The following is a 16783-nucleotide window of genomic DNA, read 5'->3' on the forward strand; positions in this document are numbered from 1 at the left end:
GTGTGGAATTTGATGCTACTTTATGATTCCCACGCAACTCAAAATAAAACACCCCATCACAGTAGCCTAGGCTTTGCACATGGACTATGAGTAGACTATGTCATATATTTTTTTWAATSCAGATTTAAAATAATTAAGTTATTTTCCTCTCTCAACTTTGCAACCTGATAGGCCTCGACAACTCACTGCCTTAACTAGGCCTAAATAAACAAAGCCAGTCCATGTTAACATTCAGAATTCTCTAGGTATGTTTTAATTGTATTCACCTTTTTTAACTTCAAGGTCAAATTCAACTGCAGAATAGGCCATGCAGTGCAAAATGCAAAAATGTATTAACTTCGTTGCTATAGAAAATGTAAATATSCCAAATGGACTAGAATAGCCTATGTGTCTTATTTAGACAAATATAAATAATTACGCACATCCCTCCATATTTTATCAAATCATGTACAGTATTTCATCCACCCATCGACTTTTCTTTTCCCTGGGCATCGCCTCCCCTATCCAAACGCAGAGTCTGAAGTTACAGTACCGTTCCAGCTGTTTTGTTCCAACATGTCGGTACGGTAGAAGCAATGAGTCAGAAAAGACTCATACATAAACGGGCCAGGCACATACAGCGCATGGACACCGTGGACCATATCCATAACGCACCTGGAGATACTGCAGAAGCACATAGGATCTCTGGTGCCATCAAATCATTTTCTGTGAAAATAGAGGAGAGGGGAGAGGAAGATCATCTTTGGAAAACGGAGGTAGGCATTATGCTTTTAAATTTTTTAATTAACAATCCAAATAATTGTACAACCCAAATAGAGGCAGTACTAATCTATCCCCTGTTTATGTCTCACCTGTGTAGACATAATACATTCCTTACACATTTTGGGGAGGAATGCTGATTTATTGTTTTGGAACATATTCACATGTTCATCCCTCCAAATTCAAGAGCCGATTGGAATAATTGTGTTGCTGTCTGCATAGTTAAGCTCTTTGAGATATTATGCCTAATTGTTGCCAAATTATGCCTTCCGGTAATTATGCCTACCCTTAATTATAAGTTCCTCATTTAATTGCAATCCCAAATCCAATGTGCCAATTAGGTAGTATAGTATTATATCGCACCATATCAAGACTGTGATGGATTCAGTGTTTGGTATGCCAGTGTTTTTTCATATACATCAAAGATGTAAACAGATACATCTGCAGCTGTAAGAGGTCTCCTCTCACCACTATGTGACTGTGGAAGGGAGAGTGTTGCAAATAGCCTGTACCTGAAGGGGTGATACACAGGTGTGAGATACATGTACACACAACCTATGGCAACTGATATTTCCTTCTCTCAACCTCAACATCTTCCTCTGCTTTTCTTGAGGGCAAAAAACAAGTAATTGAACTATGTTTGACAGTCAATTACCACCACATACTGATGATTTCATCTGTATCTATTTGTATAGATAATCCTATTTGCCTCAAGTATTTGTGTATTAAGTGTCTGAATTGGCACCCTAGAGTAAATAGTCACTACATAGTGCACTACTTTTGACCAGGGTCCATAGGGCTCTTGATTGCCTATAGTAATTGGGTGCCATTTTGGATGCAGACATAGACTGCCCTCCTGACCTGGTGATGCTAATTAGAGGTCATAGGTCATCTGCTATGTAACATGACACCGTTGCTATAAAGCATTAATTACTTTACAAGTGGTCATATTTCATATTCAATAGTTTATATGAATTTCTGAATGACAGTGATTCAAGTAGCAGCCTATTCAGTATTTATAAAACATCATAATTTCACATAGAATTCAGTATTCAAGTATCTGTTCAAATGATTCAAGTAATCAATTTAAAAAATCTACATGGAAATTGTAAGTTCAGGCTTATTTGGATGATGAGAACAATTGAGGCGGCCAATAAGGAATCCACACAGGTCTGGCCTTGTTCATATTAGCGTCCACAATAAATAACATTGACATGTTAGAGAGAGGATTGCATTTTTGTTCTTAAATAAGAAGATGAGCTTACGTTAGAATAATATACACAGTATTTTCCCAATTTTTATATCCATTAGCATCCATTTGTGGCCAGTGTATTTGTACATTTTTACAMTTTTATCCTTCCTTTTATCCTTCCTAGTGTAGGCTAAATCATGGCCATTTTGCTGTAGAACCTGTCCACACTACATCCATCAGTAAATGCTATTGAAACAACCCGTCCAAGAGATGCTTTTGTGTCAGATGATATGTTAAGTCATGTTATGCTATGTTATGCTATGTTATGCTATGTCATGTTATGTCATGTTATGTTATTAGACAGGAGCCTTTGGCCATGACTGAAATCTTGTATCAGTGGTAAAGTGAACTTAACTTCTAAATGATTTCAACACCCAGGTCTGATTTCAGTCTGAGTCCCTTTCAGTTTCACAGGAAAATCTATAGGCATTCGCCAGTAAATCACTGCTCCCTATAAAAAGAGCTCTCATTTATCAGGTGAATACAATATACAGTACACACCTTGGCTTGCCCAAGGCTAGGGTCTCCGCTTAAATCAACAACACATTCTCAATCAGGGAACTTTGGAATGTTTATAGCAGAGAGAGAGAGAAACAGAGCATGAGCGTGAGAGCGAGAGAAACAGGGAGAGAGAGAGAGTGTGAGCGTGAGAGCGAGAGAAACAGAGAGAGAGAAATAAAAAGAGAGAGAGTACTAGTAGTACATAATGACAAAAATTGAAACATAATTTGTAAATATTCCATAAAAAATACAAATTCTGACAAATCTATATAGTTTGAAGTCCTGTTAGTTAGTTAGATATTTCCATACAGTAACTTCCTTTGATTTTTCTGCATGCACCAGTGTGATGAATGTGATGTAAAAAGACATACATGTTCTGTTATGAAACAGTCAACATGGGATGGACAATCTAACGACAACCAAGATTGTAAATGCTGGTGCCAGTGGCAAGAGTAAGAAGTCACTGAATATTCTAGAGAAAATACATGTTTTATTTTGCTTTGCTGTTTTGGCTTTAAAGAAGCTTGCTCTGATTTTGGTACAGACTGAAGGTTTGGAATGACACACACAAATACAAATGTGTCTCTTTGTAGTGGTTTTCAATGACCAAATATGGTCTATAGATGTCACCTATCGGCCACAACACATTATTGCAGTGTACCATGATATTGAACCTGGTACTCTTCAAATAGATTATTACAAGTGTGTTGGCCAGGAATACATTTTAACATGAAAACTATTTCTGAATTGTCAATGTATCTTTTTTTTCATAGTTGTCAAAGAAACAGTAACCACAACAACCCGGTTGACATCACTGCCGCCAAGTGAGTTGTGTCCTTTCTGAAGGTTTTCGTAATTTATACACACTACATGTATCTGTGAATAAATATCCCATAAATATGAATTTATCCTCTGTCCATCCGAACGTTGAGTTTTTATAATTCATTAAAAAATATATTTTCATACTATCATTATTGGTAGTGAAGTTTATTCATGATAATTTTCAGCAGTCTGGGGCCTTGTTCAGAAATGCATCCGTCCTACCTTCCTTGATGCAATCACAGATCTGAATGGTTAGAATGGTGAAATAAATGGGTGGTAACCGTGCTTGCACCTATTCAACCACTCATAGTTCTGTGCTTACCTCAAGGAGAAAAAAAGGAGGATGCATTTCTAAAGTATTCAAACAGGACCAATGGTGTAAAGTACTTAAGTAAAAATACTTGAAAGTACTACTTAAGTAGTTTTTGGGGGGTATTTGTACTTTACTTTACTGTTTATATTTTTGACAACTTTTACTTTTACTTCACTACATTCCTAAAGAAAATCATGTACTTTTTACTCCATACATTTGACCATTTTTAATGCTCAGCAGGACAGGACATTTTTTAAATTCACACCCTRATCAAGATAACATCTTTGGTCATCCCTACTGCCTTTGATCTGGCAGAATCACTAAACACACCCACTTCATTTGCAAATGATGTCTGAGTGTTGGAGTGTGTCCCTGGCTATCCATACATTTAAAAAACAAGAAAATGGTGATGTCTGGCTTGCTTAATAAAAGGAATTGTAAACTATTTATACTTTCACTTTTGATACGTAAGTATATTTAAAACCAAATACTTTCAGACTTTTACTSAAGTAGTATTTTACTGGGTGACGTTCACTTTTACTTTGATAATTTTCTATTAAGGTATCTTTACTTTTACTCAAGTATGACTTTTGGGTACTTTTTCCATCACTGAACAGAACCCAAGTCCTCAGCATTGGTCTTTGACAGTACCTCATTTCTCCACAAGAGGGAATCACTAACTCTATCGTCTCCAACCAGAAGAGCGTGTCCTCTAGCAGTTCTAGTGGAGTTTCTGTTGTGGAGAGGAAGGTCATCTCTCAGAGCAGTGGTAGCAGCAGCAGTAGCTATGCCATAACATGTTAAAGACATGCTCAGACAGAGCGCCAGTGGAAAAAGTCTACATTTAAAAAGAATCTAGATCCAAAAAAACATCTGTGTCATTTTTCTTTTTTTTGGCACAGTGTGCCAGTTTTTAACACCTGCTCGTTTGGACTGCAGTCAGAATCCTCTAAAAGACAGTTTTTCTTGTACTGTCAATCACAGCCTAAACTATTCCAACGAAAGAGTTTAGATACTCCTATAGAACTCCTATGGTCACTGATATATAATGCATTACTTATTGGATTAAACAGATATATAGACAGCTAAGCTACATTCAGAGGCGTCATGCCCATAGGGGGCACAGGGGCAAGTGCCCCCAGAGATTTGTCCTATATAAAAATATAGATATATACTTTTTTGGTGATTGTTTGTTTATTCTCTTTAATACCACTAGCCACTTAGCAATTTTATGGCTTCAGCTAGCTCAGATAGGTTCCCAATCTCCCAACCTCATAACTAGCTACCATGAAGCAATTTCAGGCTATCAATCAAGTTAGGGTAGCTAGCTTGTATAACTATCTTAGCTGGCATGCCTGCTGGGAAAGTTTGTAGACTTTAGAAAAGCAAACAATAACTAAATMTACTGAATAAGACTCACATTCCTTTCAATCTTTTACCCATATTTTACCAGAGAAAAAAACACACCAGTCAGGAGGTATGCTTAGATATGCAGAAAAATATACATATTTTTGACGTAGAATTAAGCATCATGATTATGGCTCTAGATTTCAGGAAAAAAACAGTTTCAAGCGTTCCAGCCATCCTCAGGTACTTTGTGCCCCCTCAGATTTTGGGGGTGCATGACCCCCCTGGCTACATTGTTATATGTCAGGCTCCTGGATAAGAAAAAGTCACTCTCTCTCCGCTCTGTATAAGTCCTAATCATTATTTTTCTCTTTTCCTCCTCTAGCCTCAGGTGGTCTCTCTTCGAGGAGTGGGCTGCTCTCTATTGGAGGAGGAGAGTCTACCAGTAGAGCCATCACAGGAGGCAGTAGCTCAGTGCTAGTATCCTCCTCTGCTGCAGCCGGGTCTGGGGGTGGAGCTAAGTCTGGAGGGGGATCCGTCTGCAAATCAACCACCATTAGCACTATAGAGTCCCCCTCTTTATCCTCCGGTGCTTCTGGCGTAGCTTTTCGGTCTTCAGGGGCCTCGGGGGCATCGTTTGGGGCTAGCAAAACCAGCGGTCTCATGTCAAGCTCCGGTTCCAGTTTTTTCACTGGTTCTCTTACTGGTGGTTCCAGTTCTGTTTTTGTCTCTAGTTCGAAAGGAGCAGGACCAGGAGGGGGCGGTTTTGTCACTGGTTCCAGTTCTGGTTCTAGTTCTGGTACCGGAATTGGAGGAGGGGATTCTTCTAGTGCCAAAATGTCGGCCGGCGGCTTTGGTTCTGTGGCTGTTTCCACGGTTACCAGGTCCAACTACAGCTCCTCGGCAGGCGCGGGTTCAGGGGGCGTGAAGAGGGGCGGGGCACAGCGGTCTGCATCCTCTTCTGTCAGCTTCTCCCCCACCCCCATGGAGAGAAAGAGCATGACCACCACCATGACCTCACGCTCCATGGGCTACGAAGGTCAGTGACAAGGTCAAAGGTTAACCCTATTCATATGCTGGGTTCATAACCAAGTGGGATGGTGGTGATTAGCAGTTGTGAAGTCCTAAATACCAGTTGGATGCATTCAAGTGCCCTGAACTCATTCAGAAACACAAATTGGCTAATGGCCAACAAGCTGCGTCAACCATAAACTAAACGTACAGCTATCATACTTGTAAACTAATTATAGGGTTCAAACACCATATTAATAGATTGCTTTTTTTAAATAATGTTTTGTTGTTGCATTTAACTGCTGAAAATGCTGTTATCAAGGTCATTTCCTTAGTAGATGTGAGAGGTCAGCATGTGGGAGAAGTCGAAGCTCAGGAATAATAGACAAGGTTCCCACTGGTAATTTCCAGTTGGAGAGGCATTCAAGTGGACTTTTCCCAGTCCCATGTGCCTTATATCCAGGGCTAGGATTTTTTTCCTGACCACATGACCTCTGGGGCCTAAGATCATATATCGGGCGCTTTCCTCTGCCCAGGTGTTGCTGATGCCTGCCAGATCTTACAACGCCTGGATAGGTATTTTACGTATTAGCTAACCACATCATATGTTATAGCAATCTGTCGGTCAATGACACAGTCGATGACGTGGCACGTAACCATTGGTTGACGCATGCAACGTCTGAGCGAGGGAGCGCAGCCATTTCTTGGTCATGTCATGTGGTCAGGAAACTACTGGCCCTACCTAAGGTCCTCTGATGCTCTTTAGTACAGGTGCAGATATCAATAATAACGTCATTAAGAATATCATTAGGAAGTTGAAGTATAACTTCAGTTATGACACGAAGAAGGAAAAGTAATCAATAGTGGTGTTTTTCTTCCGTGTATCCAGGAAGATCCAGTGGAAACTCATCTCCGGAATACACAAGGAGAGAATATGGTAACTACCAATCTTAAATGTGACTTCAAAATGTATTTAATTCCTAAGTTTAATAAAAGTMGATATTTAAAATGACATAATTGATTTTTGATAATTGATTGTTTCAGCTGCAGCAAGTGCAGCTGCCAGTACACCCTCCAGAGGGCGGAGCCACAGCAGAGGTACTAGCTGTTAGCGCACAGCACCATCAATCAGACCATACACTACTGCAGAATGCACTTATTATTATTTTTTGCAATTATAAGTGGCTGTATTTGAATAAAATAGAACACATCTGATTACACTACTCTATTCTAATCTATTCTATACTTTTCTATTCTATTKTATTATATTCTGTGTGTCCTGTTCCAGAGAGTGAGATCAGATGCAGACTGCAGAGTGCCTCTCCCACAGCCAAAAGATGTGAGTTGCCTAAAACCACGCAGGGCACTTATCACTAACCTATGACTCACCCGATCTGCCCTGGAAAATACACGTGGACCGAGATGATATTAGTTTGACTTCAACAAAAAGGGAGACAATAAAACTCAGTCAGAAAACGTGGAAAGGAAATGGAACGTGAAAGCTTGAAGATAAGCTGAAAGAAMATAAATACAGTTTGATAAAAATCGGTCTTTATAATTTAAAAAACGGTTGAAAAGCCTGCACACTGTACGTTTCCTACGTGACATTAGATGACACCAGAGTCTGTTCCCCCGTGGCGTGTAGGGACGGAGCTGGATGATGTGAAGCGGCTGCTGAAGGGGAGTCGCTCCAGCAGCATCAGCCCCCCTCGCTCRCCCACCAGCACCCTCCCTATCCCCAGGAAGGCCAGCGTAGAGACCAGAACCATGCCAAACAGCTCCCAGTCAGGTACACACCCTCACCAGTATAAACATGATAAAACTAGGTAAATGAATAAATGCTGTAATAAATAAATGTTTAAATGCACTCTGAAGTAAATTAATAGGTACATAAGCAGTAATTACACACGTAAATAAGTACATACATAATCACTGATGCATTAGATGGCCAGAATATGTTCTTAACGGACTCACCTGGTTAAGTAAAGGTTAAATAAAGGTTAAATAAACATACATAAAACCAGTTAACCCTTTCCCTCTCTCCCAGGCCAGTACGACAGCGCCACCCTGGACTCAGGAATGCCTTCCTACGTGTGGTCAGGCCCCACGGCTGGAGGCTATGGTTACCACAGCAACACCATCAACCTGTCCCCCACCTCCACCCTCCAACATTCACCTACCACACTCACAGGTCAGCAATAGACATCACCAAATATACAGTCACAATTACTCTAATATGAATGGCATGATACGGAGTGATAATAGTGCCAACAGAAATGTAATCTGAATTTAATCCTTCACACCATCAACAAAGCTATTTATATAACTGAACAGATTTAATCCAAGAGATAAAAAGTACATGATTAAAATGAACTAGATTTGTGTGCGACATGAAAATCACAAGAAAGTATAAAAAAGAAAATGTCTCCTAATTTTCTCTTTGTCAATGAGTACTGTATATGTTACTGTGGGTGTGACCCAATCGATGTGGGTGTGTTTATCAATGTTTCTACAGCCACAGGGCTTCAGAACAACCTGGCCCTCAGCTCTACATCCATGAACTCTGGACTCTCTGCCTCTAGCACTGGTAAACATCTCCCTCAACATCTATCGTCTCTCTATCGGTGCGTCCCAATAATCTTTCCTTTCTCCCAAAGTGTTCACTTGTTCCCTTCCCTTCCAGTAAGACTGGTATGCAGAGACGGGCAGTATTTTTTATTACATGTATTTGAAATATGTATTTAAATTCTTTCTGAGTATTTAGTCATTTGTATTACACTGGGCTGAACTTCATTCCAATGTATTTTGTAATAAGTTACTTTCGAGAGCGGTAATTTGTATTTTTAAAATACAAAAAAGACTTTTCTATACCATTTTTCAGTGGTGTAAAGTACTTAAGTAAAAATACTTTAAAGTACTACTTAAGTAGTTTTTTCTGGTATCTGTACTTTATTTAACTTTTAATATTTTTGGTAACTTTTACTTTTACTTCAGTACATTCCTAAAGAAAGTAAAGCACTTTTTACTCCATACATTTTCCCTGACACCCAAAAGTACTCGTTACATTTTGACAGGAAAATGGTCCAATTCACACACTTATTAAGAGATCATCCTGGGTCATCCCTACTGCCTCTGATCTGGCGGACTCACTAAACACAAATGCTTCGTTTGTAAATGATGTCTGAGTGTTGGAGTGTGCCCCTGGCTATCCGTCAATAAAAAWATATATATATAAAATTGTGCCATCTGGTTTGCTTAATATAAGGAATTTGAAATGATTTGTACTTTTACTTTTGATACTTAAGTACATTTTAGCAATTCCATTTACTTTTGATACGTAAGTATATTTAAAACCAAAAACTTTTAGACTTTTACTCAAGTAGTATTTTACTGGGTGACTTTCACTTTTATTTGAGTCATTTTCCATGAAGGTATCTTTACTTTTACTCAAGTTTGACAATTGAGTACTTTTACAGTCACAGCCATTTTTTATATCGGTTCACAATTTTGTGGCTTCCTTTTCACTCTGCCCTGGTATCAGAAGTCTGACGGCACTATGGTGTCATAAGAGTGTCTGCTAAATTAACTAAATATAAATGTATATGTAAAAATGAACAATTGCAAAGCATTCTGTGTAGTATTCTAATGAGCTCTACCGGAACAAGGCCAATAATAATACCCAGTATGTTCACATCATTTACATTTTGGTCTTTTAGCAGACAATCTTTTCCATTGTGACTTAGAGTCAGTGTATTCAACTAAGGTAGATTAACAACAACATATCACAGTCATAGCAAGTGAAACGTTTCTGTAACTGTTACTGAGAATATTGTTGCTGTTTGGGCCGTTTACTTGCAAACGTATTTCTGTATTTTAAAATACAAAAGACATGTATTTTAATTAAATATATTTCAAAATGTTGATACATTGATGTTTATAGTATTTTGTCATTTTTGACAATCCCTACTGGTCTATAGAAACTCCCTCTAGCCCATGTCGACACCAATCCAATGCTTTCAGTAGTAGTAGTGTATCGAATGTTCTCTCCTTTGTCCAACTCTAGTTCACGGTATGCAGAATAACCTGGCCACCGCCACTGGCGGTATCCTAACAGCTAATGGAGTCAACGCACAAACAGGTATGAATGGAGTGTTGAGTGTTCAGAAATCCACTGGGATCAAGAGAATAATGCCCATGTTCATTGTGGGAGTTATATTTCACGCGTGTTTAAATCATGTTACATTCACCCTGCTTGTCTTTCTATTTCTGGCAGTCTATGGTGTGCAGAAAAATGTCACAAGCACAGGGGTGTCCACAACCACAGGTGAGTCCAAAATACTTTGTTTTGCATCGATAACAATTAGGCAACCATAGACYTAAAACATTTGACTTGATGTATAGATGTACAAGCAGCAGCACCAAGACAAGTATAGCGCTTTCCTGCAGTCAAATGACCAAATCGTCCTCTAGTTGCCTCATGGGTGAAATGTTATTCATATTTTTCCTCGTTTGATGTATATGAAGTGTAATATTGGGATGCAAACACAAAATGTAATACATTTCAACTGTATATCTGACATGGTACAGGTGTCTTCGTRTTTTAAGCCCATAACCATGTGTGTGAGGTGTATACTTTTGTTTCAAAGTAGATGAGTTTAAGACTACCAAGAAACACTCTGTGTGACCCTGATTTAGCCCACTGCAGTAAAAGGATATCCTCTCCTACTCTATCTTATCATGTATTCATGACACTTACCAGTTTATACTGAATGTTTTTGCTGCCTATTTCTCAGTGGCGCCCAACAGTCCTACCAGTGAAGAGGCCAAAGAATACAAATTCATGCTGCTGGAGAAAGAGAACGCTCCCGTCAAAAAGGAGACGGAGAGACTCATCATGGCCAAAGATACTGGCAAACAGTTCTCCTCTGCTGACACTGCTATTGGTAGGCAACACTCAAATCAAATCAAATGTTATTGATCACATGCTACGTAAACAGCAGATGTAGACTAACAGTGACATGCTTACGGGGCCCTTCCCAACAATGCAGAGAGAAAGAAAATAGAAAAATAATAGAAAAAGTAATAATACTGTTACGACTCTCGTTGAAAGGAGTGGACCAAAGCGCGTGGAAAGTGTTCATGATTTCTATTTTCAAAAAACACTCAAACAAAATAACCAAAGTGAAAACTAAAGCGCACAGWTCTGTCAGGTACAGACACGAAACAGAAAACAAGACTCCACAAAACCCAAAAGGAAAATGACAACTTATATATGATCCCCAATCAGGGACAACGAATGACAGCTGCCCCTGATTGGGGATCAACCACCCCAACATGGAAATAAGGAAACTAGAATGCCCACCCTAGTCACACTCTGACCTAACCAAAATAGAGAACAAAAACCTCTCTACGGCCAGGGCGTGACAAATACGTAATAATAAATACACAATGATTATATATACCGGGTACCAGGACTAAGTCGATGTGCAGGGGTACGAGGTATTTGACYGAGATATGTACATATAACTAAGAATAAAGTGACTAGTCAACAGGATAGATGATAAACAGTAGCAGCAGCGTATGTGATGAGTCAACCAAAAAAAAGGCTGAATGCAGATAGCCGGGTAGCTATTTGGCTAACTATTTAACCAACAATTTAGCAGTTTAATGTTTTTGGGGTTGAATCTGTTCAGGGTCCTGTTGGTTGCAGACTTGGTGCATCAGTACCACTTGCCATGCGGTAGCAGAGAGAACAGTTTATGACTTGGGTGGCTGGAGTTTTTGACAATTGGTATAGAGGTCCTGGTTGGCAGGGAGCTCGGGAGTACTGGGCCGCTCTTCARTCTGTAGCGCCTTGTTGTTGGATGCCAAGTAGTTGCCATACCAAGCGGTGATGCAGCCTGTCAAGATGCTCTTAATGGTGCACCTGTGAAACGTTTTTAGGATCTGAGGGCCCGTGCCAAATATTTTCAGCCTTCTGAGGGGGAAGAAGCGTTGCATTGCCCTCTTCGCGACTGTGTTGGTGTGTATGGACCATGATAGATCCTTAGTGATGTGGACGCCGAGGAACTTGAAGCTCTCGACCCGCTAAACTACAGCCCCATCGATGTGTATGGTGGCGTGCTCGGCCCTCCGTTTCCTGTAGTCCATGATCAGCTCCTTTGTCTTGCTGACGTTGAGGGAGAGGTTGTTTTAAGAGCAATATGTTTGCAAAATTCCGGTAACTTTCTCAAAATTCCCTGGTTTTCCTGAAATCTTGGTTGGATGATTCCAGATTCCCTGCTTATTCTGGGAATCTTCAAAGCATGATTTCTAGAAACATGGGAATTGGGGGAAAGTTACCGGAATATTGCAATACAGTACGTGAGAATAGCAGAAATGTACACATAGAGGAGGGTTTTCACTAAATACATAATATTAACTAAATATTCAATTGTCTGCTCAATTAGAAGAACCTTCTGAGGAAAAATGGTACCAGTCCTATCAGATCTTAAATGTTTCCATGCCCAATAACATACTACAGTCCCCCTGTCTTAGTGTTAGCCGTTGCCTGTGAGTTATGGGGAAGTTCTCTTTTCACATTTAACAGCCTATTCTGAGGACTCACTGAAGAAGGAGAAGAAGAAGGCGTCCAGCTTTGTGGAGACAGCTACAGCCGGAACCACAGAAACTAACGGTAGATAACGGAAGTGAATAGACATTTTCACCACACCTGTGTTACTAACACACTGTTCTTCCACTGCTGTTTTTTAAAGCTGGATCCTTGATGGAAGTGTCAACGAGGTTCTGCAGGTTCTAACTATACTTTGAAATTGAAATGGCTGAATCCCAATGTAACAATCTTCAGCCCTGAATCCCTATTCTTATGCTTTCTTCATGATACTCTACTGATGCTGGTTCTTGACCACCGTGTCCTCTACCTCTCTCTTCGATCAGTGATACGTAAGGACGAGTCTGGAGGAGGTCTGGGCTTCTGGTCCTGCTGCTCCTGGTGGAAGTGGCTGCTGGGCCTCCTGCTGGGTCTTCTGCTCCTCCTGGGGCTCCTCCTGGGACTCATCGCCCTGGGTAAGAGAGGAGGAGCGGAGCTGTAGGGCACTGGAATGGGTGGTTTGATTTATGTGGTTGTCTCTGTCATAGAGAGCTAGAGTTACATCCGTGTCTAAGTAAATCTCTCTTTGTTTTTTTCTCTGTTCTTTCTCTCCTGTATTTATCTGTTTCTCGCTTCTCTCACTCGATCTTTGTCCTTGTTTCTCTCTGTTTCCCTCTCAATTTTCTCCCCCTCCCTCTCTTTCTCTTCCAACCACTTACAGCCGAAGAAGTCAAACGTCTTAAAGCTCGTGTGGACGCCTTGGAACAAGCCTCCAGCTCTTCCTCAGCCCATTCCAGTCGCCTCTCCTCCTCCTCAGCCATRAACATCATAGACCCTCTGGAGTCTGCATACATAGACAAGACCTCCTCTCCCTCCTCTACCACACTGCTCCGCTCTGATAATGGTATCAATCTGGGAGTGGCAACAGGAGCAGGTCCAGGATCAGCTAATGGACCAGGCCATGACCCTGTAGCTCTGCAAAGGGCAGTACAGCAGATAGTCAGGACTGAGCTGCAGTCCGATACTGTACGAGGTACAGAACCAGAACCAGAACTTACACTGTGCACCAGCCTTGTGTTTTGTGGGTATATGTTGAGCTTTCCAACCATTAAAACAAAGGGATGATTCAGTCAAAAATCCAAAATCATGCAAACTTGTGAATTGTATGAATATTTTTGAAAGATTTATACATGTGTGGTATTTATTGGATTCTATATATTGACAATTTTTTTTTGTTTTGTTTGTTACAGCAACACTTGCAGACTCAATGAAAGGAGCGAGAGGAGAGCCTGGGACCAAAGGTACTGTAGGGCATCCACTGCATGGACATGGAAACATACGTAGATGGATCCATCCATCCATAGATGGAAACAAACTGTATTGGCAGAGCAAGTGTTGGCTGTGTCTGTTGATGAACATTTCAGCTGTTTTATTTCAGGTGACCAAGGTGGTCCAGGAGTCAAAGGTCAGTGAGCCATAGACCTACATTTCATTTCAATGATGTCACACAGCAAATACTGTACATGTTAGAGTTATACTGTACAAATGGAATTCATTCATTCGTTTCAGGTGATAATGGATTCCCTGGCCAACCAGGTAGGAACACAAACTACTAGTTTTATTCTGGAGTGGCTACAGTAAATAATCATCTGCTTAACGATAGTAGACTGATGTTTGGCTTCTCTTCCTTAGGTCCTCCAGGTCAGATGGGTCACAGTGGACAGGAGGGCCCGAGGGGACCTAAAGGAAGTGCAGGTAATGCTTAAGGACACAATTTGACTTCAAATTACAAGATCTCAATCTTGCAACAAATGAGAAATGTATTGTATAGACTCTCACTCCCACAATGCATCTCTTCTCATCTGTGAATAGGTGAAGCTGGTGCAGAGGGCTCCCCAGGCCAGAAGGGCCGAGAAGGACCAACGGGATCACGTGGAGAGCCTGGTCCTCCAGGGTTTGGAGAGAAAGGGGACAAAGGTATGTTCATTAGTGTATTTGATGGCGTCACAGTATATCTTCAGAGAAAAAAATCCATAAAATGTATATATTTAAATTATGGGTTCCTGTTCAAGCTCTTAAGTAATGTTATGTGATGCCATAGGTTCTCCAGGTGAACCCGGAGGCCCCGGACCTGCTGGCACTGCTGGGCCTGTTGGGCCTAAAGGTAAGGCCAAAGGTCATCATCAATGCAGGAAATACGTCTAGATTGATGAGATACATTAAACTATCCCAAATTGTAAGTCACTCTGGATAAGAGCGTCTGCTAAATTACTAAAATGTAAATGCAATTCATCAACACTGAGACTGTAACTGTTGGCCGCCGTTGTGAAAGTATATTTATTTTTGTTTTCCAGGGTCAGTGGGTGGTCAGGGTGCTACAGGTATCCCAGGTGAGTGCTCTTTGCCCTTTTCGTGTCCCATTGTATTGGAAGAAGACACAAGCATGTGATTTCTAAAGTTGTGTATTTGTCACTTTATCTTTAGGAACTCCTGGTCCACAGGGTTTCCGAGGTGAAGCAGGCGCTCCAGGACCAAAAGGTATTGCAGACCAACATGTTGAGATGACGTACAGTACTGTGTTGTATGCAGGCCTATTTCCTTGATTTAGATTCATAAAGAGAAAGCTACAAATATAGCTAGAAACCTTAGTTGATACATCCATTTTTTGACTTAAACATTTATGATTTCCATTGACTGTTGAATAATATAACTTATTTATGCCTAATGAGCTTAGTTTTAACTGCCATACTCCATCAGAACTCCAAAAATAAACTTGCTTTACTAACATTTTAGTAAAGAATGTAAATGTAAACAAAGACTGTATAGCCTCAAAACATGGTGAAAACMATACATTTGATACTATGGATGGTCAGTCCTTGCATCTGTAACCAGTGTGAAATGGCTAGCTAGTTAGCGGTGCGCACTGGTAGCGTTTCAATTGGTGACGTCACTCGGTCCGAGACCTTGAAGTAGTTGTTTCCCTTGCTCTGCAAGGACCACGGCTTTTGTGGAGTGATAGGTAGCTATGCGTCGAGGGTGACTGTTGTCAATGTGTCCAGAGGGTTCCTGGTTAAAGCCCAGGTTGAGGTGAGGAGAGGGATGGAAGTAATACTGTTACACATCCTGCTCTCTATGAATTTGAGAGTGGTTACATTTCTCCAGCCCCCATCCCTTTGTTTTTTTCTAGTGAAAGAGTGGCGGGGAGGTGGCTTTGTTATTGTTTCAATGGAGGATTCTAGCTTTAAGGTTGTAATATGCAGAAGTCYCTTTGCCATTTCCTGGTTGCAGAACATCTAATAGTTTGCCTAATTTCAGTTTGTGACAAAACGAGCAATTGTGTAGAGAATCATTGTGCCCTCTAAACCTCTGTGAAATACCGTATCTTTTCAATAGCTGTTTGAAAAACCGAAAGTAAAAGACGCAAAAACGGAATTTAAGAATGGAAACATAGAAATTGAGCACATAGAACATATCAACCACTTCTTAGACTTACGTTCAATGAGAATGACGGATCTATAACTCACATTTCTATGTGAATTTGGTCAGGTCGCCCAAAAAGTTACATATTGCAGCATCAAACAAAGATCATATCAGTAAGGCTATTGTTTCTCTCCTCGTCCAGGAGAGAAGGGACCAGCTGGACCTCCAGGAAATAAGGGCGAGCCAGGAGAGAAAGGACCCCGCGGAACATCAGGTGTGTATCTGTCTGCCCTGAATAGTTAGAATCACATGGGATTCAGAACTTTGTGTCTCCTCTTTATTTCTTCTCTCCTCCTTCTCTAGGAAAACACATCATTGAGAGAAATATGCACTACATACGTAAACTGGTGTGAAAATGAGTTGTAAGCACATTTCATAGTGGTTATGTACCCTCTCCGTCATCATAGGTGACCCAGGTCAAAGAGGACTTCCAGGACCAGACGGAGCAAATGGATCCAAAGGACCCGGAGGTAAGTGAACAGAATAGTGAAGAAAAGATTGTGCTGCTAGAATAATCTCAGGCTGTCTGAATATTGACACCGTAATAGTGAAATTCTTCACTCTTATCAATTCTGTATGTGTGGGTGTAATTCAACAGGTGCTCCRGGGGCTGACGGTGAAAAGGGTTCTAGAGGTGAGAACAACAGCATCATTTTGTAGATAGAAACCACAACAATACATTTTGGTAGAAAAATCAAGTTGTCCATAT

The 16783-nt window shown here is 40.5% G+C and overlaps 1 protein-coding gene across 3 annotated transcripts in view; it reads left to right on the plus strand.

Moving 5' to 3' along the window:
- Window positions 1-586: 586 nt before the first annotated feature.
- Window positions 587-16783, plus strand: part of LOC112070779 (collagen alpha-1(XVII) chain-like) — a 31195-nt gene continuing 14998 nt past the window's right edge. The window contains exons 1-25 of one of the 3 annotated variants that reach the window (XM_070439122.1): window positions 587-755; window positions 5380-6033; window positions 6895-6942; window positions 7050-7103; window positions 7294-7344; window positions 7651-7794; window positions 8053-8196; window positions 8521-8592; window positions 10069-10143; window positions 10279-10329; window positions 10799-10948; window positions 12595-12681; window positions 12942-13070; window positions 13316-13627; window positions 13845-13895; window positions 14033-14059; window positions 14164-14190; window positions 14287-14349; window positions 14467-14571; window positions 14696-14758; window positions 14949-14984; window positions 15079-15132; window positions 16217-16288; window positions 16482-16544; window positions 16673-16708. In XM_070439122.1, the coding sequence (XP_070295223.1) occupies window positions 5658-6033; window positions 6895-6942; window positions 7050-7103; window positions 7294-7344; window positions 7651-7794; window positions 8053-8196; window positions 8521-8592; window positions 10069-10143; window positions 10279-10329; window positions 10799-10948; window positions 12595-12681; window positions 12942-13070; window positions 13316-13627; window positions 13845-13895; window positions 14033-14059; window positions 14164-14190; window positions 14287-14349; window positions 14467-14571; window positions 14696-14758; window positions 14949-14984; window positions 15079-15132; window positions 16217-16288; window positions 16482-16544; window positions 16673-16708 (2290 nt within the window). In that variant the 5' untranslated portion in view covers window positions 587-755; window positions 5380-5657. The remainder of the gene's footprint in view (window positions 756-5379; window positions 6034-6894; window positions 6943-7049; window positions 7104-7293; window positions 7345-7650; window positions 7795-8052; window positions 8197-8520; window positions 8593-10068; window positions 10144-10278; window positions 10330-10798; window positions 10949-12594; window positions 12682-12941; window positions 13071-13315; window positions 13628-13844; window positions 13896-14032; window positions 14060-14163; window positions 14191-14286; window positions 14350-14466; window positions 14572-14695; window positions 14759-14948; window positions 14985-15078; window positions 15133-16216; window positions 16289-16481; window positions 16545-16672; window positions 16709-16783) is intronic. The other 2 variants (XM_070439124.1, XM_070439123.1) reach the window with 2 other exon arrangements.

The sequence above is a fragment of the Salvelinus sp. IW2-2015 genome, unplaced genomic scaffold (genome assembly GCF_002910315.2).
Source record: "Salvelinus sp. IW2-2015 unplaced genomic scaffold, ASM291031v2 Un_scaffold1424, whole genome shotgun sequence".
Classification (NCBI taxonomy): domain Eukaryota; kingdom Metazoa; phylum Chordata; class Actinopteri; order Salmoniformes; family Salmonidae; genus Salvelinus; species Salvelinus sp. IW2-2015.